The following is a 24,480-nucleotide window of genomic DNA, read 5'->3' as shown; positions in this document are numbered from 1 at the left end:
ATCAGTATAAATTACACACACAAAATACATGAATAGATTATTAATTTATTGCTACATTAACCAGGGGATAATTTAAAAAAATGGTTCATAATTCCACTTAATTTGCACACATTTTATATACGTACATTGTTTTGTTTAATTTTTAAAAATTTAAGTTAAAACAAAGTTTCAAATGTTCAAAATCCCAAGCCTTCATCAAGCACTTGAATGCAGCGGGAGTCGCTCCCAGGCAAGAGTCGCATGGGAGTGGGAGGTCCTCAGAGGATCACAGAGGTCAAAATTCCTCATGCTCCTCTCCAGTAAGTGGTGGGAATCCACACGTTTGGCCTAAATGAGCACAAAACGTTTTGGTTTTGTAGCTTTTCCTAGTAAGCTGTATAATTTTTAGAGAACTTTTTAGGGAGTTTTCTCTGGGAGGGGGGGAGAGCCATGCAGCGCGAGCTCCTATTCAAGGTGTTGGTGATCGGGGACCTGGGTGTGGGCAAGACGTCCATCATCAAGCGCTACGTGCACCACATCTTCTCGCAGCACTACCGCGCCACCATCGGCGTCGACTTCGCCCTTAAGGTGCTCCAGTGGGACCGGGATACCGTCGTCCGACTGCAGCTCTGGGACATTGCCGGTGAGGACCCTCTAAAAATATTTACACAAGTAAAGTTAAGTCCACTTTTCAAAGAACTGTGTTTTAAATAGGGGAATAGCACCATACTATTTGGAACATCATAAAAACTTTATTTATTATTTGGTCTGCTTCTTCTGATGTGTACACCATGGCCAGGATTTATGGAGGCAATCTCCCAAGGCTGTTATATTGTGTGTCGAATAGAAATTTGTCATTTAAACGCTTTTTATATTTCTTTAAACAAAATAAAATGGGCTGATTACTATAACGACATGAAATATATGACAATCGTCTAACTGCATGCTTTGCTATGTTGACCTATAAATAAACTTGTGTGAATCGGTTTTAGCATGTTTTCCAATCACAAGGACATTGCTGACTAGCCCGCACTAAAAGTTGATTATTGCACACAAAATCGTGTTCATGTACCGTATATTCTACAAATATTATGGCAACCCTATCACCATGGAAAGTCCAAGTAATGTACTAAAAGACCTTGTGTGTGTACGTGTATCACGGCCCCTCCCTATGCCTGTCATTTGTTGCCTGCTTGTGGAATGTGGCCAGCGACTCCGATGCGGAAAACAACACTCACATGATGCCTGCCGTGGAATCAAAACACACAACTAACAAGCTTTTTTTTTTTTCTTCTTTGTTGCCATCATAAAAACGTAGCCAGGCTATGATTTAAGAAACAATTGACAGACTCATAGTGCAAATGGAACGCTAAATAAAGATCAACCGTTCTAGTCGGCTTGTCATTTTATCGCTGCATAGTCGTAAATGTTGTGTCGTAGGACAGGAGCGCTATGGCAACATGACACGTGTCTACTACCGAGAGGCGGTGGGAGCGCTGGTGGTTTTCGACAGCACGCGAGCGTCCACATTTGACGCCGTGCTCAAGTGGAAGGACGACCTGGACTCAAAGGTCAATACCCCAATGTCAAAACGAGTCAAATTTGATTAAAATAGCACACCCAAGGCCACCAGGATGAAAGAGACGTGAGGATATATTTTTTACTCTTCAATCTTGTCTTTGTCCAAAGGTGACGCTGAGCCACGGGAGGCCCGTTCCCGCCGTGCTCTTGGCCAACAAAGCTGACCAAGCATCATGCCTGCAACCCCGACTGGACGCCTTCTGCAGAGACAACGGTTTTGTCGGCTGGTTCCAGACCTCGGCCAAGGTATGCGTGTTGTGATAAGAGTGTAGCCCAATTCTGTCCTAAAGTCAGTTGGGATAGGCTCAACCTCACCTTTGACCTTAATGCAGACAGCGGAGAGATGGCTTGATGATTTGTCCTACTTTAGGAAAACAGCAACATCGAGGAGGCCGCTCACTACCTGGTGGAGCACATCCTGAGCAACGAGGAGAGTCCTCCGACCGAGCGAGAGCCCGCCACGCTGGTCCTGTCGGGATACGCCAATGCCACCAAGGAGCACCTCAGCTGTTCTTCATGTCCCAAATGACGAGTCACGTCCTGGCCAATCACAGACAAGCAGGAAGTGGATGCCAACCAGAGACTGTAGCAGTTCTAGAAAGAATCTATTCAGCATTTAACTGATTGTGAAAAATATGAAATGTATCTGCCTGAGTGGTAAATTATGTGAATGTGTTGTTTTATAATGTGAGGAATTAACTATTAAACACATGTTCATGGCATGCTGATTCTGTTCAATCCCGTTTAAGCTTTGTGATGCAACACACGAGTAACTGTTCACTCAATACGCCACATTGCACATGCAATCCAATCGACTTAATGCTGCTCTACTTATGTTGCCACCGTTGTTCTTTTGTCATTCGTGACGACTGCAAAAACACACCCACTGGACCTTTCATTAGGTAACCCCGTGCAATCCCTTGAAATCTCAGCCGGTTGAGCGCGTGTGAGCCATGTTGCTAACCAAAACAGCAGCAACGTAAACAGCCTCTCATAAAGGCATGGATATTTTTACAACATAATTTCACGCAGAATACCAAAAGGTAATGTACTTTTTTAAAAATGTCATTCGTTTAAAAAAAAAGGGGGCATATGCAAAACTGACTTTTTAAATGATCAAATGAAATACCTGCACACTCAAATATTTTCTGAACATTTGTCAGAAACTGAGCCCCCATATTGACTGTTATGTAACAGTTATAGATAATTAAATTAGCCAATGGAGGTGTTGAACATGTGACATTCAGTCTGGATGTGGAGCAGTGAACATCTTTTGCAATCATTGTAAGAAAAATTGTCATAATCAAATGTATGATGTACAGTAAAAGCGCATTTGCTTCCCCATTTAGCCAATCATTGGCCGGGTGCACTGAGGTGATGAAGAACCAGCTGGTGCCTTAAAAATAATAATAAATCCTTTTTTTTTTTAATGCCTTCTGCTTTAAGATTCCCTCCCTTGACTCGAGAAGTGGCCCAATCTCAGTCTCCTTTTTTAGTCACCTGATTCATCGCACTGCCATTTTGCACACAAGTTTGACTGACACACGCACGCACGCACGCACGCGCACACGCGCATCACCAGCCTATGGGGCGACCTCTATAGAGGAATTCAGGCTTTTGTAAGAAGACCGGCTGCAGAAAGGGGACGTTGTTCATGCGGCGAGACATTGAGATTTGAGAGGACACGCGAGGAACAAGTCTAAAAATGTCCCTTTGCCGTATTTTGATGGAGGCCAGTTGAATCATGGACGATTTTATGTTGAATTGGTGATTTTTTTTTATTTTTTTTCCGCGAGCTTGATTCGCACTCTCATCAGCATCGGCTGAGGTGCGTTCAGGGACACTCAGGACGTTCCGGCGATCAGCTTTGTTTCATTTACGCATCCAAATGCCTTCCTATTAAGGCGAAGGTAGTTTTTGTTTCTTTTCTTTTTTTCTTTTATTAAGCGAACGTATGACTCGTCGTTGCTCGCTGCCCTCTTCCTCCTTCTTCTCATCATCCTCCCCTCGCAGACACGGCCGATCATCGCAGAGGGCATTACCCACCGCCTCCTCCACCTCCTCCCCTCCACTAAAGACATTTTGATCGTCCTCTACTACGACTCCCCCCCATCCCCGTCACCTCCTACAGGCTCCAGCCGAAGCCGCTCCTCCTCCACCATGTCCGGGCCGACTCTGACGGACCGGATCGCCGCCGCGCAGCACAGCATGAGCGGCTCGGCCATCAGCAAAGCCGTGTGCAAGGCCACGACGCACGAAGTGAGCGGACCCAAGAAGAAGCACCTTGACTGTAGGTGAAACCACACACACACACGCACGCACGCACGCACACAAAATGCCATCAGTGCAGGCACGCTTCACAGACAAAAAACACGCCTTTTGCCCTTCGTATATTTCTTTTAATTCACCACTATTCATCCACTAAGTGTAATATATGAGGCCTAAATGCAATATTATGAAATCCTGCAGCATTTCTCTATCTTCACATTCAAGTTCACTGTCCACTGGTGCATTACTATCATTTATGCATGTGTGTGCGTATGTGTGTGTGGTGTCCTTATCTGCACACTACTAATTGCATATGCATGCATTTGTGTGCGCGCGTGTGTGTGAGGGGAGGGGGGGGGGGGGGGGGGGTCCGGGCATATATAGGGATCACTAGGTTAGAAGGCGTTTTTTGGCCCTGTAATAAATCAAGTGAAGTGCACAGGTAATATATCAAGCACACACGCTTAAAAAAAAAAAAAGGTATAGGTAAGGCAGACTTGATTGACATGAATTGAAATTTCATGAATCTGTCTGTATGGAAAAAAATGCTGGTGTGTTTTTAATTATTCAAAAAAAATGAATGTGAAAACATCCATCCATTATATGAATGGCTCATCCTCACGAGGGTCGCGGGAGCACTGAAGCCTGTCCCAGTTGACTTGGGGCAGTAGGCGGGGGACACCCTGAACTGGTTGCCAGCCACACAATCAGGAAAGAAAAAAAAATGTTTTAAAACGTGCAAATAAAGCACATACAGTTGTACTTCAGCATATGTGCCTTTAAGGGTTGCGGCTTGGTGTGTGTTATCGTATAAATACACACTAAGGCAACTCCTTGCAAGTGTTGTCATTTTATAAGTATGTATCCATCTTATCCGAAAAACATGCTTCGATGATGCTGTTTGGGTCAGAAACAGAGTTTAAAAAGCAAATTACTTTGAGTAACTGATTTAATTATCAAACATGACTTTCTTTTTATCTTGATGAGACAATGGAGGCATATATTTGATTGAGGCATGTACTTTTCCAAGAGACATGACTGTTTAAATTTATCGTTTGAAGTTAAAGCGCTTTTTCTGAGAAATACGATTGGATTAGTGCTGCTATTTTGGTTAGCAACACAGTCCGAATGGTGTCAGCAGTTAGCTATATTGTGAACTGTAATTGGAGTTACAGTTTGTCTCCTGAGGTCGGAAGGGGTCTATTTGAGGGAGGCGTTTATTTGACTCGTATGAATGGAAGCCCTGACGATTAATTGAGAAGATGTCCATTTGACGTATACTGTGCAATATTGACATGAAAAATGGGGTAGCTACACTTAAAGTTGTACCTCATGTTGTGTCCAGAGACATGATAGAAAAATCGAGTAAGTGATTTTTTTATTCCATCCGTAATGAAATGAACTGCGAATGTGAATCCACGCTCATTGGATTCAGTCCTTTATTGTTGTTTCGACCGCTAGCTTAGTGGCCCTGCAGTTACTAAACAACACAAGGCCATCCACCTTCAAAACAGTAAATGTCACTGCAGCCACAAGGAGCTTTTTAGAGGACGTTTCATCACCGGGGCGGCGTCCAAACGCTTCAAAAAAATGGCGATTTTCTGATTAAACGAGCCAGCAAGAGGCTACGTGAGCTTTTTGGCTTGTGATCTGACTAATTCTGACCATGAGAGGGTAGAGAAGCTTTAAGTAGGGACTGCACGCTTGGCTCAACGCACTCTTTTGTTTTCTCGTTTTCATTCGATGGGCTTTTAAGGTCAAGCAAGGACACGAGAAAGAGGTGTGTTTGCAATGAGGCAGCTGCGTGGGTTCGAGCTCCTCGACGGGCCGCCGTAGATCACGGTGAATGTAAAGGAAGCCCCCCGACGAGGTAGTCTTTGTGTCTTTGAGCAACAATTCATGAGACGAGTCTGCTCCCGCTCAGCTCGCCTCGTTAAATGGGATCATAAAGAGGAGACGCGTACTTGCTTCTGCTAAAGAATCGCTCTCGCCCGCAAATGGAACGGAATCAATGGGGATGAAAATAATGAGACGCTGGCTCCTTGTCGAGGGGGGATTTAAAAAAAAAAAAACCACACACAACCTTTTGCTGCAGACGAGAGCAAACAATGCAGCGGAACATTTTTTTTTATTAACTGTACAAGCAATGTTCTGAGTAACAGTTTAATGTTCTTAATGGATGTACAAGGGTAAAAACCAGTAGCCGCTGTGGTAATGAAAAATAAAACACTATTCCTGGAAGTGCAATGGACTAGTTGTTGTGCAAGTCTGAATCTCGGTCCTGACTTTGCCATGTGATGATTGTGTGTTTCTCCGTGCTAACAAGGGCTCACCACAACCCAAAACATTATGTTAGATTCATTTTTTGCAGGGAAAAAATTATGCCCAAAAAAAAAAAAAAACATGGCAAAATGTAAAAGGCACTCACACAAGCGTAGAAAGAATGGAATTGTTAATGCCGTGTAATTGTGACAGAAAAACGCTACCCTGGATAAGGAATTGCAGCGTCGCTGGCAGTGGTTAGCACTCAGTCCCTTCAGCTTAATTTTTAGTCGGTATCTGTTTTTTATACAGTTAAGAGATTTTTGGGACATATTTCACAAAAGTCAAAGAAAACGCAAAATATATATAAAGGAATGTGTTACGGTTAGCAGCAATAAAGCCTTTGACGGTGACACGCATTCTGTTTAGCAAGTTGGTGGCTAATTCCTTGCTAACAGCGAGGACGAGTTGCTCATGTTAGTTTAACAGTCAAATAAACTGGAATTAGCCACACAATCATCCCTTATTTCCAGTTTGTATTATCTTTGTCTGACACCACTTGTCAAAGGCCAGGAAGCTAGCACTCGATATTAGTGTTAGCCATTAGCAACTACACCGGCCGGACTTCACTGTGGCTGGGCAATCTTTACTCGTTTGTGTTTCCGAATCATGAGTTTTGGTGCATTCAAATGTTGCATTGTTTATGTAAATCTAAATTTAGTGATGACCAAGGGACTTTTTTTTTTTTTTACAGTCCAGATGTTACAGACCCACCCTCGCCAGGCCGGGTGACACATTGCACTAAAACTGTGATTCATTGTTTTTGCTGCTCATTAAGCCAGTCAAAGCGAGCTCTCATTATCACCGCCTTTGGTGTCGTGACCTTGACAAAGAGATAGGAGCCGAGTGGCTGTGACTATTTAAACTATTTACAAAGCGAGGCGAATGATGAGCACGTCACGCCGAGTAAATGGGATTTCATTAAGCCGTGGCTGCTCATATGGACGACGGAAGCGGGATCCGATGCGACTATGTCACCAAGCGCGGAGTGACCGCTCAGTACACAGCGTGATACCGCACATACAGCTCCATGTTGTCGTTTGAATGAATAAATCAAACATTGATGTCGTGATTTGTATGTAAATAAATAATATAAAAATGACATTTGAAGAAGAAACATTATGTAAATGGAATTTGTATGGCTTGTGCACAGACAAGAAGATAGATTGGATGGATAGATTTGCTAGCATAGTGTGCTTTTCCAGATAAGCTAATAGTTAGCCTAGCTTTTCTGACAAGGCGCAGTTTTTGGTGATCCCAAATCAGCGTCGAACACACGCATGACATTTGTTTGCATATTAAAGACATGTAATATTTACAATTATTGTTCAATTTCTGAACAGATGAAGGAAAATGGCTCTTAACAGTAAACACGCCACACCAGAGGATAATGGCGCGGGACAAGCGTTCGGTGATATGACAATTGGGCCTTTGTAGACTTTGATCGTGAGAGGTGAAAATGCTTCGATTTGGCCCGATTGTCAGTATGCAAGTGCCCACTTAAACGCACCAGTGCATTTCTATATAGAATCGAATCAGAATAAGCATGTTTCAGGCACTCATTCCGTCATTTTGCCTTTGCATACACATGCCGGATGGACGTCTCGAGAGGGCGAGACGTGAGGAGTCAGCTCGGGTTTTGTTCCTTTTCATCTCCACGGGAGGGAGAAAAAAAATGAGGTTAATTATTCATCGCAGGCCTATTCATTTCCTCACATTATGCGCGGAGGCATGTCGATTGAGTGCCGCCGCTGAATTGACTTTAGAGTGTAACTCTCCATCTTCTGCCGCGATTTTCTATTGACGAGAGCCTTCGAGTTACGGCCAGCCAATGAATTCGTCCTCCACCTGTACCTTGACTACTGTTAAACAATGATTCGCTCATCGATCTGTCGTCTTATATTGAACCTCTATGGACGTATACATCAGCGCACTCCCCTCATAAACGACAGCTTTGGCACGCGACCCGTTTATCTCTTCCACGCTGGCTACCAGTAAGTAAAGAGGTGGAGCTTAAAGGCTCGTAAATGTCAGCCGTGTTCATTTCCAGTACTCGTTAATCTTTGCGTGTCTATTCGACGCTCCTTTTGTTGTGATCGCAGACAATCCCGCTCACTCACTTAGCGCTTTCATGCTAGTGACGATTCACATTCATTCTATTGCACTGTATGTATATAAGCAGTTACTTATAACTGCTTACATACACAGTTGCACATCCTGCCGAATGTTGCATATATTTTTATTCGCCACATTTGCCTCTGGCTGTTGTAAAATAAAGTCATTCTGATCTTTTGTATTCGACCACGCAGACCTGATCCACTGCACCAACGAGCTGAATGTCAGTATCCCTCACCTGGCGGACACGCTGCTGGAGCGCACGGCTAGCAACAGCTGGATCGTAGTCTTCAAGGCGCTTATCGCCACGCATCACCTCATGATGTACGGCAACGAGGTGAGGACGCTGAGTGACACACAAACACAAGTGGTTACTTCAGTGGCCACCATAGGAATGGAACTGAAGCTCTGTCTCGTATAAAAGTAGAGCTCTGGCGTAGATCCTCGGTGCCAAGGACTACATTTCGATGACAGATATGCTATTGCAAATAATGTCACGCTGCAGGGTTAATGAATGTAGATATTGTATTTGCTGGTGCAAGACTTTGAGTGCATTGGGGCCAATTTGACAGTCTTTTATTAGGCCCACATCCTTAAAAGTCATTCAGAAGAGTTGAGGTCTTTATGTGGACAAATGATACCTCTCGCTCATAAACTCCTGTCTGCGACAGACGTAACGACGTGGAACACGAGCACGTCGTCGACTCTTCCCTCTCCTCTTTTTTCTCTCTTCCCCCCACCCCAGAGACTGATGCAGTACGTCGCCTCCAGAAACACGCTCTTCAACCTCAACAACTTTCTAGATAAGGCCGCGCTACAAGGTGATTTATGACACCCCCCCCCTTTTGACTCAGCAGAGCTGCTCTGCCCATTGAATGACTTCCTGTCTCTTCCCGGCACTGTAACGCTGGCAATAAGTTTGCGGCAACAAAAATATTGGGACACCTAATCAATCACTATTTGGTTAGAATTTAGTGGAGTACACAAAAACTGAGTGCTGTGCTTGGATGACTTAACTAATACAAATACAACTTCCCCACCCCTCCCTTCAGGATACAACATGTCCACTTTCATCAGACGCTACAGTCGCTACCTGAACGAAAAAGCCATGTCGTTCCGGTTAGCGGCGGTGGACTTCACCAAGATGAAGCGAGGGTAATACACTCAATTACCGTAAACATAAGCCCAATCATGAACCCGTGCATCCTCGTTAGTTAGATCATTAGCTTGCTAGTTGCTAGCTCCGCCCTCCCGGTTGTCATGGTAACAAAAGCTGTACTTGGAATTGTTGCTACAATAGAGGAGGCGGGGTTAGCAGTGGCTCATTTGCATAAGATAGGACCACCCCTTCAAACTAGGCAACGTTACCTTTAATTGTGATATGTAAACCGGGTGCAAGCTAACGTGTGTCCGCGTGTGTCACCAGGGTCGACGGCGTGATGCGTACCATGAACACGGATAAGCTGATTAAGACGCTGCCGATCATTCAGAATCAGCTGGACGCACTGCTGGATTTCCAGGTAGCACCTATGACAAAACAGCGGGCATCATCATCATCAAGTGCGGTATTCGGCTTCACCAAAGTGTACGTGCGTGCACTTTGACCTGCAGCCCAACTCCAACGAGCTGAGCAACGGCGTCATCAACACTGCCTTCATGCTGCTCTTCAAAGACTCCATACGGTTGTTTGCCGCGTACAACGAGGGCGTCATCAACATGCTGGGTGAAAAGTACACACAGTCAACATATAGACATTGGACAATTGTGTCCTATCTGAGCCAAAGTGGAACATTTCTAAAGATGTCTGTCCTAATAAGATAGTCCTAAATCATTGCACGACATGTCTCCTTTATTGTTGACATGGTGTGACCGTGCTCATTTTTGTGACCCTCCCTACGCAGAGAAGTACTTTGACATGAAGAAGAACCAGTGCAAAGAGGCACTGGAGCTCTACAAGACCTTCCTCAACAGGATGACCAAACTGTCCGAGTTTCTCAAAGTGGCCGAGGTAACGTTTGGGACGGGGCGGGGTCCTCCGAGGTAGGCTTTAAGGAGCGCGGGGACGGACGAGGACGAGAGGGCGGGAATGGATGCCGGTTTAGAAAATTGTGATTTTTTTTTTTTTCGTCAGGATATTTATCGACCAGGTGAATCATAAGAACATTAAGATAACCTGGAAGTCACAGGGAGAAAGTTATCGAGTCAGCTAGTAACAGCTGAGTCAGAGGGACAATAGCACTGAGCGTCCACTGGAGGACGCCCTGGAGCGCTGCCTGTTTCAAAAGCCTGCACTGCATGCCCAAGCCTCTTTGACCTTTCTATCCTTCTGTCTTCTCTTTCTTTCGTAACTTAGCTAGCTTAGAAGGCATCCTCACCGCTTGCTTTTTTGCTCCCATTTCGGAAGTCGGTTTGAGAAGTAGACTAACGTTGACTTGAAGGAGCCAATCATGTCTTAACTTCGATGTGTGTGTATGCGTGTGTGTATGTCCCTTCCCTCCTCTTTGCGTTCAAAGTCAACATTAGTTGATGTCACGTGACCTGTTGTCTCGCCTTGCAGCATTCATTTTAAATAGCGTGTATGTGCACATGTATTTGTGTATATGTGTGTGTGTGTGTGTGTGTATTTAGGTGTTTGTAGGCGTGTGCATGCGCCCTCCCCCCCTCTCCCCCCGTGTTGTCTTCTATTTGTTTCAGCCTCTGCATGGAGTAATGAATGCTCGGGTTTGATTCTTCTTTCTCCCTCCTCCTCCTCTTCCTCCTCCGCACACCTTTATCCCTCCATACCCTCTTTGAAAAAAAACAAAAAATCCCCTGCAGTCTGTTTGCTCTACTCCTGGTTTTGTTACATTTGGTTCATTTTTATTTTGCCTCCCTCCCTCCTTCCTCCCATTCTCCCTCTCCTCCCCCCCTCCTTTTTTGTGACACAGCAAGTTGGGATAGATCAGGGCGACAGCCCCGATCTCACACAGGTCAGTCCACATCTCATCACAAGCCGCCAATCGAGCAGCGTCGAAAAATCCATCCGGTCGATCCCATAACGCTTCATTCTAAATCGCTCCCGTTCCCTACTCACCCTACAGACCTGCCCACACTGCAGCTGGCCCTCTCTCTTCATCACTTCGCCTTCCACGTCTCCTTTTTTTCTTCCCCCTTTACATTTCAACTTATTACTAGAGAGAAGAGAAAGCACACAAAAAAAGGCACAATTTACACAAACAAGCGACAAATCATTTCAAAGAAAATTACATTCTCTTTGTGGTTTGAAGCAACATTTCTGAAGCTGGCTTCTTTTTTTTTTTTTTTTCATCTGTCAGATACACCATTTGGGCAAAAGTATTTTTGTATTAAAAGTATTTAATATTTCTTATAAATATTTCCATGCCATTCTATTGTATATTTATTTGAACTTTTTTTTTGCATTTTTGCACGTGATTTGGTGGCTCGGTAAATAAGCACAAAAGAGTCCGGAATGTCTTGAAAGGTTGATGAACTAAGTTTGAACTCCAACCATGTGATGTGTCCCAGTTAGTCGACAAAGAAATGTAATATCAACTAAATTCTGATTTGTTATGAAAAAAAAAAAAAAAAATGGCAGTCATTGCTTGAAAATGCAAACATTGGGCATCTCAATACTTTTGGCCATATGGTGTATTCCTCCATGAGCGGGGTTTTTGAGATGTTAGGATTAAAGACGCCATGTTTTTGTTTTGTTTTTTTCTTCTTCGTTAAACAACACACACTCAAAGAGAACAACTGAGTCCATTAGAGAATCAGGTCACTTTGCATTAGCTGTGGGGAGAGCAGCGAATGGTTTAATGATGTAGGTTTTCCGCAAATACACCTTGGACAGGCGCACATAATGTCCTCATCAGCACTGCATATCACAGCCAAAAGCCTTTGCGGATTTATTTCTCCTTTGGACAAATTGGGAAGTGATTAATTTTTAAAGCACCCCGTCGTGTTTGTAGTGCTTATGAAGACCTTATACGCGCCTATTCAACGACACGCCTCGACTGAGCACTAGAAATTTGTATGTGTCTGTCTTTTACTTTGAAACTTCCATAGCGTATTCTCTGGAGAAGGACATCCAGAATTCACGTTACTGTCTTTTTCCCCCTTTCCCCCTTTTAAAAATAAGTATACAAGACATTTTTTTCTTTGCCTGTTGTGTCTGAATATGTGTACACTGTGATGAAATGAAAATGAAAAAAAAGTTTGGAGGAAAAAGATGACAGGCATTATGCTCATTCGGCATACCTGTTTGTTTGTTTGTTTTTCCTCACCAGACGTTTTCATTTCAGAGATAGCTTCCTTGGTTTTCGGTGCTGTCAAATGACTGCACTTTCCCCAATGAAAGAGCAAATTGGATTGGATTGGATTTGACAGTGGAATCCAAGGGCTAACTCTCGATGTTCTGGACTGTGATTTGTGTGGTGCTTGTGTTGATTATAAAGGACCTTGGTGCTGGCAGTCTGCATGGATCAGAGGTGTGATAGTTGTGAATCTGCATGACGGAGCTGATCTGTGCATGCCGGACAACCAAACCTGATAAAAGCAACAACAACAACAACAAAAACGAGCTGTCGTAGAGTAGATCCGTTTTTCAATTTGAGGGAAATGTGCTGCTTTGTGTGTGTGGGTGATGAGCAGGATGATGAGAAACAGGAGTGATAATGTCCCACTTTTTGAAACCACTTTGCTGAGAATTCTAATATGTCTGCTTCCCGACATTCAACCTCCTTCCTCCTCAGGCTCCCAACTCGCTCCTGGAGGCTCTGGAGCAACATTTAGCTTCTCTGGAAGGCCGGAAGCTCAAAGACCTCTCCACTGCCAGCAGGTACGATTGCAAATTTAGATTTAAAATGATGTCTCTCAGTATTTTCGTTACAATCTCAGCCACGGAACAAATTCTAATGTGTTTTATCTACGTGTGTGTTCCCATACCCTAAGATCCAGCACTTTGTCCAGCACGGTGTCGTCCCTCTCCAGTACCGGGATCTCCCTCACTCGAATGGATGACAAGACAGACGACAACAGACTGCAACAACACAAGGTGAGAAATGTTTCACGTTAGCTTTCTCTCGATTAACATGCGCACGATAGTCACTGCATCGCCACTTTGTACGTGCAGGATGACGGTCATAAGATGATCGATATCCAGACGCCCAACGCGTCCCCCGGCACCCAGTCGGCGGGCAGTGCCAACAGCAGCGGGGGAGCCACGGACCTGTTCTCCAGTTCGCCCCTTGTAGCCGTCAACAACCAGTGAGTTCCTATGAGAAGAAAGTCATTTGTGTATACGATGCTACAAAATCAGCTCTAAGACATACATCAACCTCTCAGTTCATAATTCATGCATGGAACATTAGATCAGCAGTGGCGGAGGTAGAGCGACGGCACTGTGGGCACGACCCCCCCCCCCCCCTTAAATAAGCCAGACCAGATAATTTAGCTTTTTTGTGTCTGTTCCTTATTGCAGTGTGCCAAACTTGAGCGGTGAGCTGTTCACCTTGCAGCCCCACTTTGCCCCCCTTCAGACCACACACACTGTGCCCAACAACAACGCCTGGGGAGGTACAATACAGTTCAAAAGCGACGACAACAACACAATTCTTTTCTGATAACAACAATGGCGATTTTCTTAGGTGACTTGCTCAAGCCGATCCCGCCCACTCAGATTCACAACCCCGGAGCCCCGCTGCACTCTGGGAAGATGCTCCCTAGCGATTTGGACTCTTCATTAGCCAACCTCGTCGGGAGTGAGTATTAGCTTGATGACTTTACATAGAGGTGGCCTACTTGAAGCTAATTTACTTTACTCCTCTTAGACTTGCAATTTGGGGGGACGCAAGCCAAAAGGTGAGGTGGCGGGGCCGGCGGACTGCTTTTAATCATCCGTAGCTCTCCTAAGTGCATTTTTGTGCGCATCAGGCCTGAGCTGCAGTGGAGTCAGCTGGTGGAGAAGAAACCGACAGGGGGGAGCGGCTGGCAGACCAAAACTATGTGCACCAGCACAAACTGGACTCACTCACCTCATCCCATGGCTCCGGCTCCCATGCCCGTCCCTCAAATGGTAACGCGCAATGTCCATGTTAAGGAATTACATGCATTTAAACCAACATTAGGATCATTTGTCGGTATAATCTTTCAGAGGTATCTGACAATGCAGCCTTTTACTGATTTTGATTGCAAGAAAGGAAAATTTGAATTTAAGGTCCGAATAACATTGTATTCTGTTTTGTCTCCGAAGAATGGAGTGATCTACACCGGCTATGTAAGTACCCAAGGCACTTCATCAATCCATGTTATGCATCTGCCTTTATAGTAAGAGATTTAAAGGGTGGGGGGGGGTTGTTATCTTTCCTTACAGGCTCCAGCTCCAGTAGCTTTTCCTATGACAACCCCCCAAGTGCCTGTCTATGGAATGGTAATGCAATGAATCAATTTTGGATGATCTGACATGATGTACTTTTAACCTTTTTGTTCCCCCCCCCCGCAATCTGTAAGCAGCTCCCCCCTCAAATGAGCCATCACATGGGGGGTGTTCCCATGATGCCCCCGCAGCCTGTTATGTACAACCAGCCGGTCCTGAGACCCACTAATCCCTTTGGACCCATCCCGGGGACGCAGGTACTAAACAGTGACAACAGTGTTTAGCAAAGATATCTCACAATCGTAAGATTCGACCTTCATCCAGCAACGGACGTCAATGAATCGCTGAACATTTGATAAGTTGTTGATAGACTCGCTCACCCTCCATTTATCACCATCCTTTGACTGCAGATGCACTTCATGTAGAGACGCTGCTGTAACCATGACAGCAGGGCTGAGAGCGCCACAGAGGAAGACAACAGAAGGATGGCGAAGGAAGAGAAGAGGGGACACATAGGGAGGAAAAAAAAACAACCAACGCACATCCCTCCTCGCTTCCCAAACCCTGTGCCAACCGGTCCCCCCCCCCAAAAAATAACAACGCCCAGAGGCGCCAGAAGCTTAGCATCCGATATTCCCACTCACACCTCACATCCTTTGATTTGCCGAAAACGACCTGTGATGACGCTACGGCCGCTGAAGCTGCTCCATCGCCACCTCCTGACCCAATTTCCCCACCAGTTAGACCTCCAATTCGACCCTCCCTCTCCTGGAGTTAAACAAACGGGATGGTATGCTGACACTTTACTCCATGTGACCTTTGCCAAGGTTGTGCGTGTATGTGTGTGCCCCGCGCAGGAGATTTTTATCGTCTTGTACCGATTGGGTCAACAACCATCAACCTGATGTCGGATAGCGTCAGATTTTTGTAAACGTTTTTACATGTCGGTGTTCCGCATCATTGTTTTGTAGCCAAATTTGTTCTTGTTTGCCAACTATACATAAGACTAACTTGGTGTGGGAGTGGGGTGGGTGGGGCATGCTTGTGTGTGTGTGTGTGTGTGTGTGTGTGTGTGTGTGTGTGTGTGTGTGTGTGTGTGTGTGTGTGTGTGTGTGTGTGTGTGTATGAGTTCTCTTTTGGTACCTAATGTCAGGACCGTGTTTTCCAACTGCACTGGAACTGCTGTCAAAAATCACACTGAGCCACACCCAGGAATTGCAAAATGTGGATGTAATCAAAAAGCTTTTACTACTTGCTTTTCATTTTGTGGCAGTGCAATATCATGCAAAAATCATATCTTTTGTTTCGTGGTGTCGTACCAGTCATGCCGACAACAGAATTATGTACAGTAACAGTTTTTATGTACACAAATGCACTGAGCGCCAATTCAATGGTCTCCCATGCCAAATGATCAAAGGCCCCCCCAAGTGATGTGATGAAATGATGTCCTTACTGATATGGCTGACATTTATGCATAGGATGTCAACGAGACATGGCTAACGTTTGTCGATCACTGTTACGAGGTGTCTGGAAAGTTCCAAGACTGGTGTCACAACATATTTTCCTCTTTGCGATAACCCCACTGGCAGAGCTAGAGGGGGGGGGAACCGCACCCCCACACACACACCTTGAATTATGGTTGGACTTTCGGTTATTTTCAGATTTATTCTGGAATTTGAGTTTCTTTAATAAATCAGTGGTGACACCTATCCTGGAGCTTTTCGGACACATTTAGAATGTTTCTCTTTCGGTATGTTGGTGTCAAGACCATGTATGCCAACGGCACTGGAACTACTGACAAAAAAAGCACTGAGCCAGGAATTGCAAAATTTGGATGTAATCTAAACTCTGGTACTATTTGAAGGGTTTCAGCTCTACGGCTGTGCAATATCATGTAAAAAAAAAAAAATCACATCGTATCCCTCATGTCCGCATTAGGATTATGTACAGTAACGCTCTTTTTCTAAAGAGGAATGCACGGAGCTCCAGTTAGACTGTCTCCGATCCAAAAAGGTCCAAGGCACCCAAGGGTGCGCAATGATGTCCTTTGTGTTTTAACACTGCAGAGAAACTAGACAAGGGTAATTACAATGGCATCGAAGACAGGCTCATTAGCGTAGCGTTAACATTGACGCGCAGGATGTCTAAAGGTCAGCAAGATACGTCGAACGTCTGTCGATCGGGGCCCTCGCCGACGATAGATGAGTTCAGACAGCCCGAGACGAGACGTTAAATGTGAACGAGGTCATGAGCAATCGTCGTTATAGCACAAAAAATCTTTTGACTGCACAAAAAACATAGAACTAAAACTCATTGCTGGGATGTACAGTACAGTCGAACGGGGCAATAATCAATCAGCGGTTGTTTTTCTACACGTGCTCGGAAACGTACCTCGGGTCGGAGGCGCCGAGGTGGGAAAAGGTGCGTGCAACACAGCGGTCTGAAGGTGGCTCAAGGAACTCTGCAACGACAACACCAAAATCCTTGAAGTCGACATCCTTGCAAAGTGAGACTGAAAAAAACAACTGACATTTGGACAAAATTTCTTTTCTCTCGATTTTCATCACTGTGTTCCAGGGGCTTATTTTTCTCAGTCGAGCGCCGACTGGTTGTCCTCTGTATATAGGCGATGCTGTTCATGTTTGTTTTTAGCCGTGTTTGGATGACGTACTGTATGTGAGACCGATGTATTGCCGTGTCTGTGTTTGAATGGTGGTGTTTTTCCAAGGTGTCATAGTCGGGGGGGGGGGGTTGGGATTTAGGGGTCGATGTTATGTCACGTTTGTTTGTGTCTGGAGGAAAAGGGGGTCTGAGTTCAACTATCACAACTGGTCTACACACCAAGAGTGTCTTCATCAAGGAAGAGGGCAGGACAGGGTCTGCCCTCTTTGAAACAGGAACTTTTTTTTTTTTTTTTGAACCAAAGTCATCATCAAAAGCGCAGCTTTCTTCTAAGTCAACGGAAGAGCAGAACTCGAAACATATCTTATGTTGGTGTCTTTGTTTATTTTGGGAGATGAAAGTTTTTGCGTTGTTTTGCATGATTGTCGTCTTTTTATTGGCTTGTGTGCCCGGTAAAAGCATGACCATGGTGAGAACCTTCACTTGATTTTTATTTTTAATTTTTAAACTTCCCATGAATTGACATTCATAAATCAACAGTTTTACAACGTAAGGGGGTCTGTAACGGTTTGAAGGCCGCCTTGCATGCCGAAATGCAAACCACGTAAGTAAACCCACAAAGAACTTCAAGCCCAGTTACAGTCTTTGTAAAACTCCATGAATGTCAATTGTTACCCCCCCCCCCCCCCCCCCAGTCCCCATTGTAGCTAGCCGGACATTGCGGTCTTTATTAAAGCCTTGCTATTTTCCAATGTTTGTGTGTTTGAACGCTCGCTCTTTTTTCATACTAATGCCAGCAGCAGCAGCAGCAGCACGTGGAGGTTTTTGCGGATGAAAGTCAAAGTACTGTAATACGTGTTTTGAGTCTGGTCCACATTGTGCGGTGTATCTTAACGTGTTTTGCCCAGTCTCGTCCTGTCTGTTTGCCCATCGGCTGATATTAAAATGTTCCCTGTCCCTTCTCGGCCCTGATTACGTCAAAACAGGGCGAGATGCACGAGAAGCCTCAACTTTTACTTTCGCAGTTTTAAGCAAAGGTCATACGAGCGTACGTAACCTTTGCAAACAGCAGGTCATACAAGTGAACAGATCCTTTGCACACAGTTCAAACATGGCAGGTCATTCAAGTGTACAGATCTCGATGGGCCTCTATGAATTTTATTTTTGTAACAGATTACCTTGTCAGGTTTATGCTCTCGTTCCTTTGCTCTGCCATTTCCTGAAAGAGAGACAAGAGCTACAAGCTGGAGCACACGGCAAGTGTTTTACAAATGATAACTCCCTCAGAAACGATGGCAAAAAAAATATGGACTCCACGTAATCCCGGAAATAGATACAATGCCGATTTGCTCACTAGAGGTTTTTCCACAGCGTGATAAATGCGACGACACACTGTAAAATGTTCACCCATAGAAATTGTAGCGCTGGGAAAAAAGAAAAAATCATTAACACAGTATTGGCACAAATCAAAGGACAGATGTGGCTAGTTTGAGCTCTAGGAAGGACTTATTTCAGGTTGAAATTAAATCAACAGTTGATTTTTTTTGCATAACAGGAGTCTACCAAAACCAGCATGAAAGAAATGTCACAAGACAATGTACATGTAGTTTCATGCTGCTTTGTCAATTGAAGAACATTGATGTCCTAGAATTCTTACCTCAGTATAAATAAGCATCTGTGTAGACTGCTTTGACTGTCTCCATTGACATTTCCATCTGTTTGTGAGGGCATGAAACTCAATTTTACTCCTTTCTCATTTGCATAAAAAAAAAATTACTTGGCAGGTTTGAACCAAGAGCTGATGTATTTGGAAGGTAATGGAATAAAACGTCATCTAATGCTTTAACTGTCAAGTTTGATTATTTTTTTGGACTCCTAACGCAAGTCACGCACTAAAGAAATCATCCACACAAGTAAAGATAGACCGTTGATTTTTTTTTATTTATTGATAATTAAACATTTCAAAAGAACATGGGACAAAATGTCATTTAAAAGAAACCAAAACCTCATACAGGTTGAGAGTGGCATTGAAAATTGTCGCGGTGACGATTGAGAGGGAGACTTGATGGCGAGTCGAGCTTTGAACCAGCAACTGATCCTGCGCCAGCTTGGTGTCGGCCTCTCTATGGAGAGGGGGGGGGGGGGGCCTAGCGGCGTGACCTTCAAAACAAGGCACTTAACCCTAATGTGGCCACAGTGGAGGAAAAATAAAAAAAGACGAACCTAACGAGGTGACCTCAGCTATTGATGCACCTGCTTCAACACCATCTTCGAAGATCATACATGTATGGTCTTCAGGGGAGAGGAAATGCATGAGGAACGATTTTGGCAGAAGTGGACAGGGGGGGGGGGCAAAAAAACCAAAACAATAAAACAGAACATCCAAAAGGGTGAAACTGAGGTAAGGAATTTCCTGAAAACAGATCCGGACGTCGATGTGTGTGCGTCAGAATGTCTGCAAAACCGTGTGACGCGTGTTTTTTCGGGGCGGCCGGGGCAGGAGTGTGTGGTCTGAGTGTTTACCTTTAGTGGGGAGGGGCCACCCCCCATCGTCCACAGCGGTTTTCGGGGGGGCCTAACGCTGCCGTTTTCCCCCATCCCGCGCTACAGCGGCGCGTGGCGTACGTCCAGGGCAAGGGCTCAGAGTTTGGCTCCCTCCCACTCTAGCTGCAATAATCAGCAAGAGGAAGAAGGTGGCTGGAGCAGCAGCAACAACATGGCATGCAACTAACAACATGGAGAAGCTGGAATATTGTGGCATGTGTGCGCGTGAGTGAGACTAGCGCTCGATTAGTGAGCGACGATTTGAGCTAAAGATGTGGATTGGGATTATTCGTATGTGGAATCCAAATATATAGATGTTTGTGTGCTTTCCCAGGGGACTAAAAAGACAAAGATTCTTGTATGGTTCTGCTCAGATTCAAAAGGGAAACAATTTAAAGAGTTCTCACTCATCTGACTTCATATCAACAAGTAAATCTCAATTCAAACAAAATCATTCCCAAATTTGGGAAACCCTGCACTAATTTAATCTGTGGAAGACCGTAAACCGCCTAGTTTTTCACCTGCTTCTATACAAACTTGTTGTACAACTCAGCATCCATCCCCCTCCCATCTCGCAGCTGTTCAATGTATTAAAAGAAGGCTAGAAGTATTTACATGCTCCTCAAACAAAACCAATGTCAGGTATTAAAACTAGTTTTGAAGTGTTACTGGAGAACGTCGGAACACAATTGGGGAAAATCGAGCTTTGGCGTATTGAATTGTCTATACATACATAAAAAAAAAAAAAAAATCTACCTATCTACAGCCTGAGAAAAATATCCCAAATATGGTTTGACTCAAGAAGAAACAAACGATTTTGACCCCCAACTATGCAACATAAAAGTGAAGCTGGAAAGCTTTGCACCAGTTGACTGACCTCCAAGGTAGATAGCCACCGTTTTGTTACTGACAAAAACAACTTGAAAACTGGCTGGTTTCCAGGGTTCAACGACGCTCAAGATTACATAATTGGCCGAGACAAAACCCTGATTCAACAGTGCCTCTTCAAAAACTCTACGGTGTTGTTTGATTTATTATTATTTTTTAAAGTTTGGATGGAATGTGGCATGTAGAGTGAATTCCAGCCAGAGAGGGACGCGGTTAGCCAAAATGCTTCACTCAAATTACAACCTTCTTGCCTGCGTTACTTCTCGCTTAAGCTGCCCCTTACCCAAGTACTCATGTTCACACACACACACACACACACCGATCTACAGTATGGAGGGTGTGTGTGTGTGTGTGTGTGTGTGGGTGGATGTGTTGGAGGAAAAAGGGGCGGGACTATCGGTACGGGGGTTCTGGCGTGTTGTAAGGGTAATCATTGCGCTGGGGCGTGGGTTGCCCGTGTGCGGCTGTCTGCTCATACGGTGAGGATGCGGAGTAGCTTCCCGCTGCTGCGTAAGCTCCGGATGTATCGTACGCTCCCGCCGCCCCGTATCCTCCTGATGCATCGTAGGCGGCCGAGGCGTCGTAGCTGCCGGAGTAGCTCTGCGACGAGTTGTAATTGGCGGGGGGTTCGTAGGTGCCCGGGGGTCCATAGTCTTGGGTGGCCGAGTAAGCCGGTGCCGCCGTGTACGTGCCGGGGGGCGGCGGGACCGAGTCGGAGGAATCTGTGGAGGCCGGTGGAGGAGGGGGCGGAGGAGGATTGGTGTAGGCGTACTGGAGGTACTGGTACTGCTGTTGGTACTGCTGCTGGTACTGTTGGTACTGATGCATCTGCTGGTAATATTCTGAGTAGGACCTGCAGTTACAATTCAAGATGGATGCATCACAAAGGAGCAAGGAAACACTGGCTGTAAGAGCTGATGATCCCTGCAAAGCTTTTTTTGTGATTGAATCATTTGAGGTTTTTGATTAATGGCTGAAGCCACACAGGAAACACAGAATGCAGATTGGTTGGCTGGTTGTTCACCTAGCGACAGGATCGGCCCCTTCGGCAGCTCCAGTGGCGGGGTCTTCGGCGACCCCGGGTGGCGTTGGCAGGAGAGCTCGGCGTTTGGTGCGATTTTGAGCAAAGGAACCGGGAGACGGATCCGGGAGCAAAGGCGTCCGGTTCCCTCTGATCGGGCTGCGGTCCCGCTCTGTTTCTGGACTGCCCGTGGTTGTCGTCGTCGTTGTTGTTGTTGTATTGGTAGCTGCTGTTGTTTTTCTACCTGCCTGCTGCTCGGCCAGAACCTGAACCAAAGAGGGGAAGAAAAAAAAACACAAACTAAAACCCCCCAAAAACATGCACAATGTGATTATCTGTAGTTACTAAATCTAAAGACCTTCTGTCCCTCCTGGAAAAACTTGGCTCTTGCAGCCTCAAAAAGTGTTGTTGGGTCTGGCCCGCTTTGAACCTCATAGTCCTCTGCGGCGGTGGGAGGAGGAATGTGATTGGCCATGTCCTGGTACACCTGGTCAGCAACAGATCCGTACACCTGACTAGCGAGAGCGCCATATATGACACCGTCTGCGCCTTTAGAACTTGTAATGCCTTTCAGGGCAGCGTAGGTGGGATCGAAGGATGTGGTGTTGTAAAACGAGTTATGGACGCTTTGTTGAACCTGCAGAGAGAGAGAGAGAGAGAGAGAGAGAGAGAGAGAGAGACAGGAAAATGGAAAGTATGTGTTAAGGGATGCTCACAAAGCATGTCACATTCGACACGGTATCGGCGACAATTAAATCATAATGTTGACTTTTGGAAATTGTGAATGACTTTTTTTTTATTTTTTTTAATAAAGCATTTCATCCCTAGTATTCACATACTTGTATTGGAAGTCCGGCAGCGGCTGCTGCTGCTGCCGCGAGCACAGCAGCGTGACTCTGGTGATGCTCCATGGAGCCTGCTGGCCGAGGAAGGAGACCCTCTCTACCACCTGCAAGCAAGAAAGGAGCGGGTAGCATGTTGACGTCATGTTAAACCTTAAAAAAAAAACATACCGACTGAGTTCCCAGACGACATAAGCTGGTTGACTAAAGGTTGAGCTTTGGAGAGCTCTACAGCCAGCTGACGGCCCTTGAAAATGGTCCCATTGAGTGCGTCGATGGCTGCCATGGCCTCCTCTTTCCTTTCCATATGTACAAATGCATAGCCCACATTTGAACATAATCGGGCTGTAGAGGACAGAGAATGTTGTTGAGTTATCAGAAGAAAACAGATCGTGATGATTTCCACTCCATGTCTGAGGCATAGTCACACGTTTTTTTCACGATTTCCTTCCATAGCAATTGTGTTACTTGAACCAGGCAGTGTACAACCCACCCTAACGTTTACCCAAACATTAAGAAAAAAAAGCACATACTACTGGCTACACACCATACTGACACAAGTGAGGTGTATTTATTTGCATTTGTGTGATTGAGAATTTCACCTTTGACTTTGTCACAATCTAAAACTCTCCCGAATGTTGAGAAGAGGCCATGCAGGTCATCGGCAGAGCATGTGGCGCTCAAGTTTCCCACAAACACTTTGGTGGAGTTGGGGGGACGTGCGCGTGACTCCTCCACCACAAGGGGCCTGCCTCGGTACTCCTTGCCATCAAGATACCGTATGGCCCTGTAAGGGGGGGCGGGGATTAAACAACCAGCATTTGAGGGAATATTCCAGTGTGATCATACCTGTCCGCAGCACCTTCTCCCTTCAGGGTAACAAAGGCATACTGTCTGAGCAAGGAGCAGGTGTTGATTTCCCCATAGGGAGCAAAGAGCTTATTGATCTCATCTTGAGTCGCATCTAGAGGAAGGTTTCCCACAAACAACTTGACGTTGTCGCCACTCATCTCTGTAACAAGCAGGCATCTGCAAGAAAAAGTGATGTACGTGTCAGCATTGTGGGAATTCTGTGCAATCGAACTTAAGCACAATGTCACTGTTGAAACTGTGCATACGTTAGTGGCTTATGATAAGACTTAATATAAATTTGCGCTACGAGAGTTGCCCACGATGGCCGACATCTGTACAGGTAAATTTTTGAACTTAGCAACAACAACAAAAGTTTGAGATCCACTTCATTTGACTACATCTGATGACTGTTTCATTTAACTATGACAACTATGACGTCTATCACTATCACTGCCGTGTGAAATTATTTCAAAATGTAGCCAAGGTTGCATCGGAGCGAATTGACTTGGCTAACAGGTACATTAGCTGAGCAAATAAACCTGCTAGCTGCTTCACGTCATTGACACAAATGTGGACCAAATATACCGTTAACTGGGTGCACACACTGATAAACCCTAATTGTGTCAAACTAAATATTAGAATATCATGAAGGAAGTAAGGCCAGTGCCGCGTCGGCTGGAAACGACATCTTGTAGAATGTGGCTGATGCTACTAGCTAAGCTAGCGTAGTTCTGCTAGCGATATAACAACGTCAGAGAGGACTACATGAAGCCTCTTTCGCGTGTTTACCCTAACCGGAATCACAGAAGTGATATAACAACTCGGGTTTCCACGAGCAAACTCCGCGGTGCCAGTATTTCAAACAAAAAAGGCGGGGAATAACAACGTTTTGAGCTTAGCATTTAGCTAAAGAACTCCTTACCCAACGCGGTTCTCGGAGCTGTATTTAAAATTGCATATCCGGCTCGATATTCTTTAGATCAACAGGGGGCGCACTTTCCACTCACTACAAGATCCCAGTGACGTATTCATCAATTAAACAAATGAATTTAAAAGAACATTTAAAATAAAAT

The 24,480-nt window shown here is 45.1% G+C and overlaps 3 protein-coding genes and 1 long non-coding RNA gene across 6 annotated transcripts; 2 read left to right on the top strand and 2 right to left on the bottom strand.

The window, feature by feature from the left end:
* Positions 1-35: 35 nt before the first annotated feature.
* LOC147043397 (uncharacterized) lies at positions 36-2,113 on the bottom strand. 2 transcript variants are annotated; one of them, XR_015068594.1, is made up of 3 exons: positions 1,876-2,113; positions 1,600-1,760; positions 36-633 (listed from the first exon to the last, which is right to left on the bottom strand). It is a non-coding gene; the product is annotated as an uncharacterized LOC147043397 (long non-coding RNA). The 2 variants fall into 2 exon arrangements; XR_015068593.1 differs by having other exon boundaries at positions 1,644-1,760; positions 1,876-2,106.
* rab38c (RAB38c, member of RAS oncogene family) lies at positions 338-2,089 on the top strand. The gene is made up of 4 exons (XM_085935154.1): positions 338-622; positions 1,420-1,550; positions 1,669-1,806; positions 1,931-2,089. The coding sequence occupies exons 1-4, from the start codon at positions 430-432 to the stop codon at positions 2,087-2,089; spliced, it is 621 nt and encodes a 206-aa protein (XP_085791280.1). The 5' UTR covers positions 338-429.
* Positions 2,114-3,720: 1,607 nt separating the features above from the next.
* Positions 3,721-15,600, top strand: LOC147043396 (phosphatidylinositol-binding clathrin assembly protein-like). The gene is made up of 19 exons (XM_085935136.1): positions 3,721-3,850; positions 8,460-8,602; positions 9,011-9,086; positions 9,318-9,420; positions 9,692-9,785; positions 9,877-9,988; positions 10,167-10,273; positions 11,193-11,234; positions 13,017-13,102; positions 13,216-13,318; positions 13,397-13,530; positions 13,745-13,839; positions 13,911-14,024; positions 14,094-14,124; positions 14,197-14,338; positions 14,516-14,539; positions 14,636-14,692; positions 14,773-14,895; positions 15,049-15,600. The coding sequence occupies exons 1-19, from the start codon at positions 3,721-3,723 to the stop codon at positions 15,061-15,063; spliced, it is 1,731 nt and encodes a 576-aa protein (XP_085791262.1). The 3' UTR covers positions 15,064-15,600.
* A 3,437-nt stretch (positions 15,601-19,037) lies between these two features.
* rbm14a (RNA binding motif protein 14a) lies at positions 19,038-24,441 on the bottom strand. 2 transcript variants are annotated; one of them, XM_085936482.1, is made up of 9 exons: positions 24,330-24,441; positions 23,405-23,584; positions 23,158-23,342; positions 22,727-22,900; positions 22,553-22,662; positions 22,072-22,350; positions 21,717-21,979; positions 21,171-21,545; positions 19,038-19,927 (listed from the first exon to the last, which is right to left on the bottom strand). In XM_085936482.1, the coding sequence occupies exons 2-9, from the start codon at positions 23,563-23,565 to the stop codon at positions 19,924-19,926; spliced, it is 1,551 nt and encodes a 516-aa protein (XP_085792608.1). In that variant the 5' UTR covers positions 23,566-23,584; positions 24,330-24,441; the 3' UTR covers positions 19,038-19,923. The 2 variants fall into 2 exon arrangements, with proteins under 2 accessions (XP_085792608.1, XP_085792607.1); XM_085936481.1 differs by lacking the exon at positions 19,038-19,927 and having other exon boundaries at positions 20,529-21,545.
* Positions 24,442-24,480: the final 39 nt, after the last annotated feature.

The sequence above is a fragment of the Syngnathus leptorhynchus genome, chromosome 17, assembly GCF_054491065.1.
Source record: "Syngnathus leptorhynchus isolate UIUO chromosome 17, UIUO_Slep, whole genome shotgun sequence".
Lineage (NCBI taxonomy): Eukaryota > Metazoa > Chordata > Actinopteri > Syngnathiformes > Syngnathidae > Syngnathus > Syngnathus leptorhynchus.
This window is presented reverse-complemented; position numbering and strand designations above follow the sequence as displayed.

Bases quoted from the DNA above. Each gene is read 5' to 3' on its own strand.
- rab38c (XM_085935154.1), top strand. From the start codon at position 430: ATGCAGCGCGAGCTCCTATTCAAGGTGTTGGTGATCGGGGACCTGGGT. The intron at 1,551-1,668 runs GTCAATACCCCA...CTTTGTCCAAAG, and splicing joins AGGACGACCTGGACTCAAAG to GTGACGCTGAGCCACGGGAG. The intron at 1,807-1,930 runs GTATGCGTGTTG...GTCCTACTTTAG, and splicing joins GGTTCCAGACCTCGGCCAAG to GAAAACAGCAACATCGAGGA.
- LOC147043396 (XM_085935136.1), top strand. From the start codon at position 3,721: ATGTCCGGGCCGACTCTGACGGACCGGATCGCCGCCGCGCAGCACAGC. The intron at 13,103-13,215 runs GTACGATTGCAA...CCATACCCTAAG, and splicing joins GACCTCTCCACTGCCAGCAG to ATCCAGCACTTTGTCCAGCA. The intron at 13,531-13,744 runs GTGAGTTCCTAT...TCCTTATTGCAG, and splicing joins CTTGTAGCCGTCAACAACCA to TGTGCCAAACTTGAGCGGTG.
- rbm14a (XM_085936481.1), bottom strand. From the start codon at position 23,565: ATGAGTGGCGACAACGTCAAGTTGTTTGTGGGAAACCTTCCTCTAGAT. The intron at 22,901-23,157 runs GTGAAATTCTCA...TGTCCTCTACAG, and splicing joins AGATTGTGACAAAGTCAAAG to CCCGATTATGTTCAAATGTG. The intron at 21,546-21,716 runs GTGAACAACCAG...TTGTAACTGCAG, and splicing joins GGGGCCGATCCTGTCGCTAG to GTCCTACTCAGAATATTACC.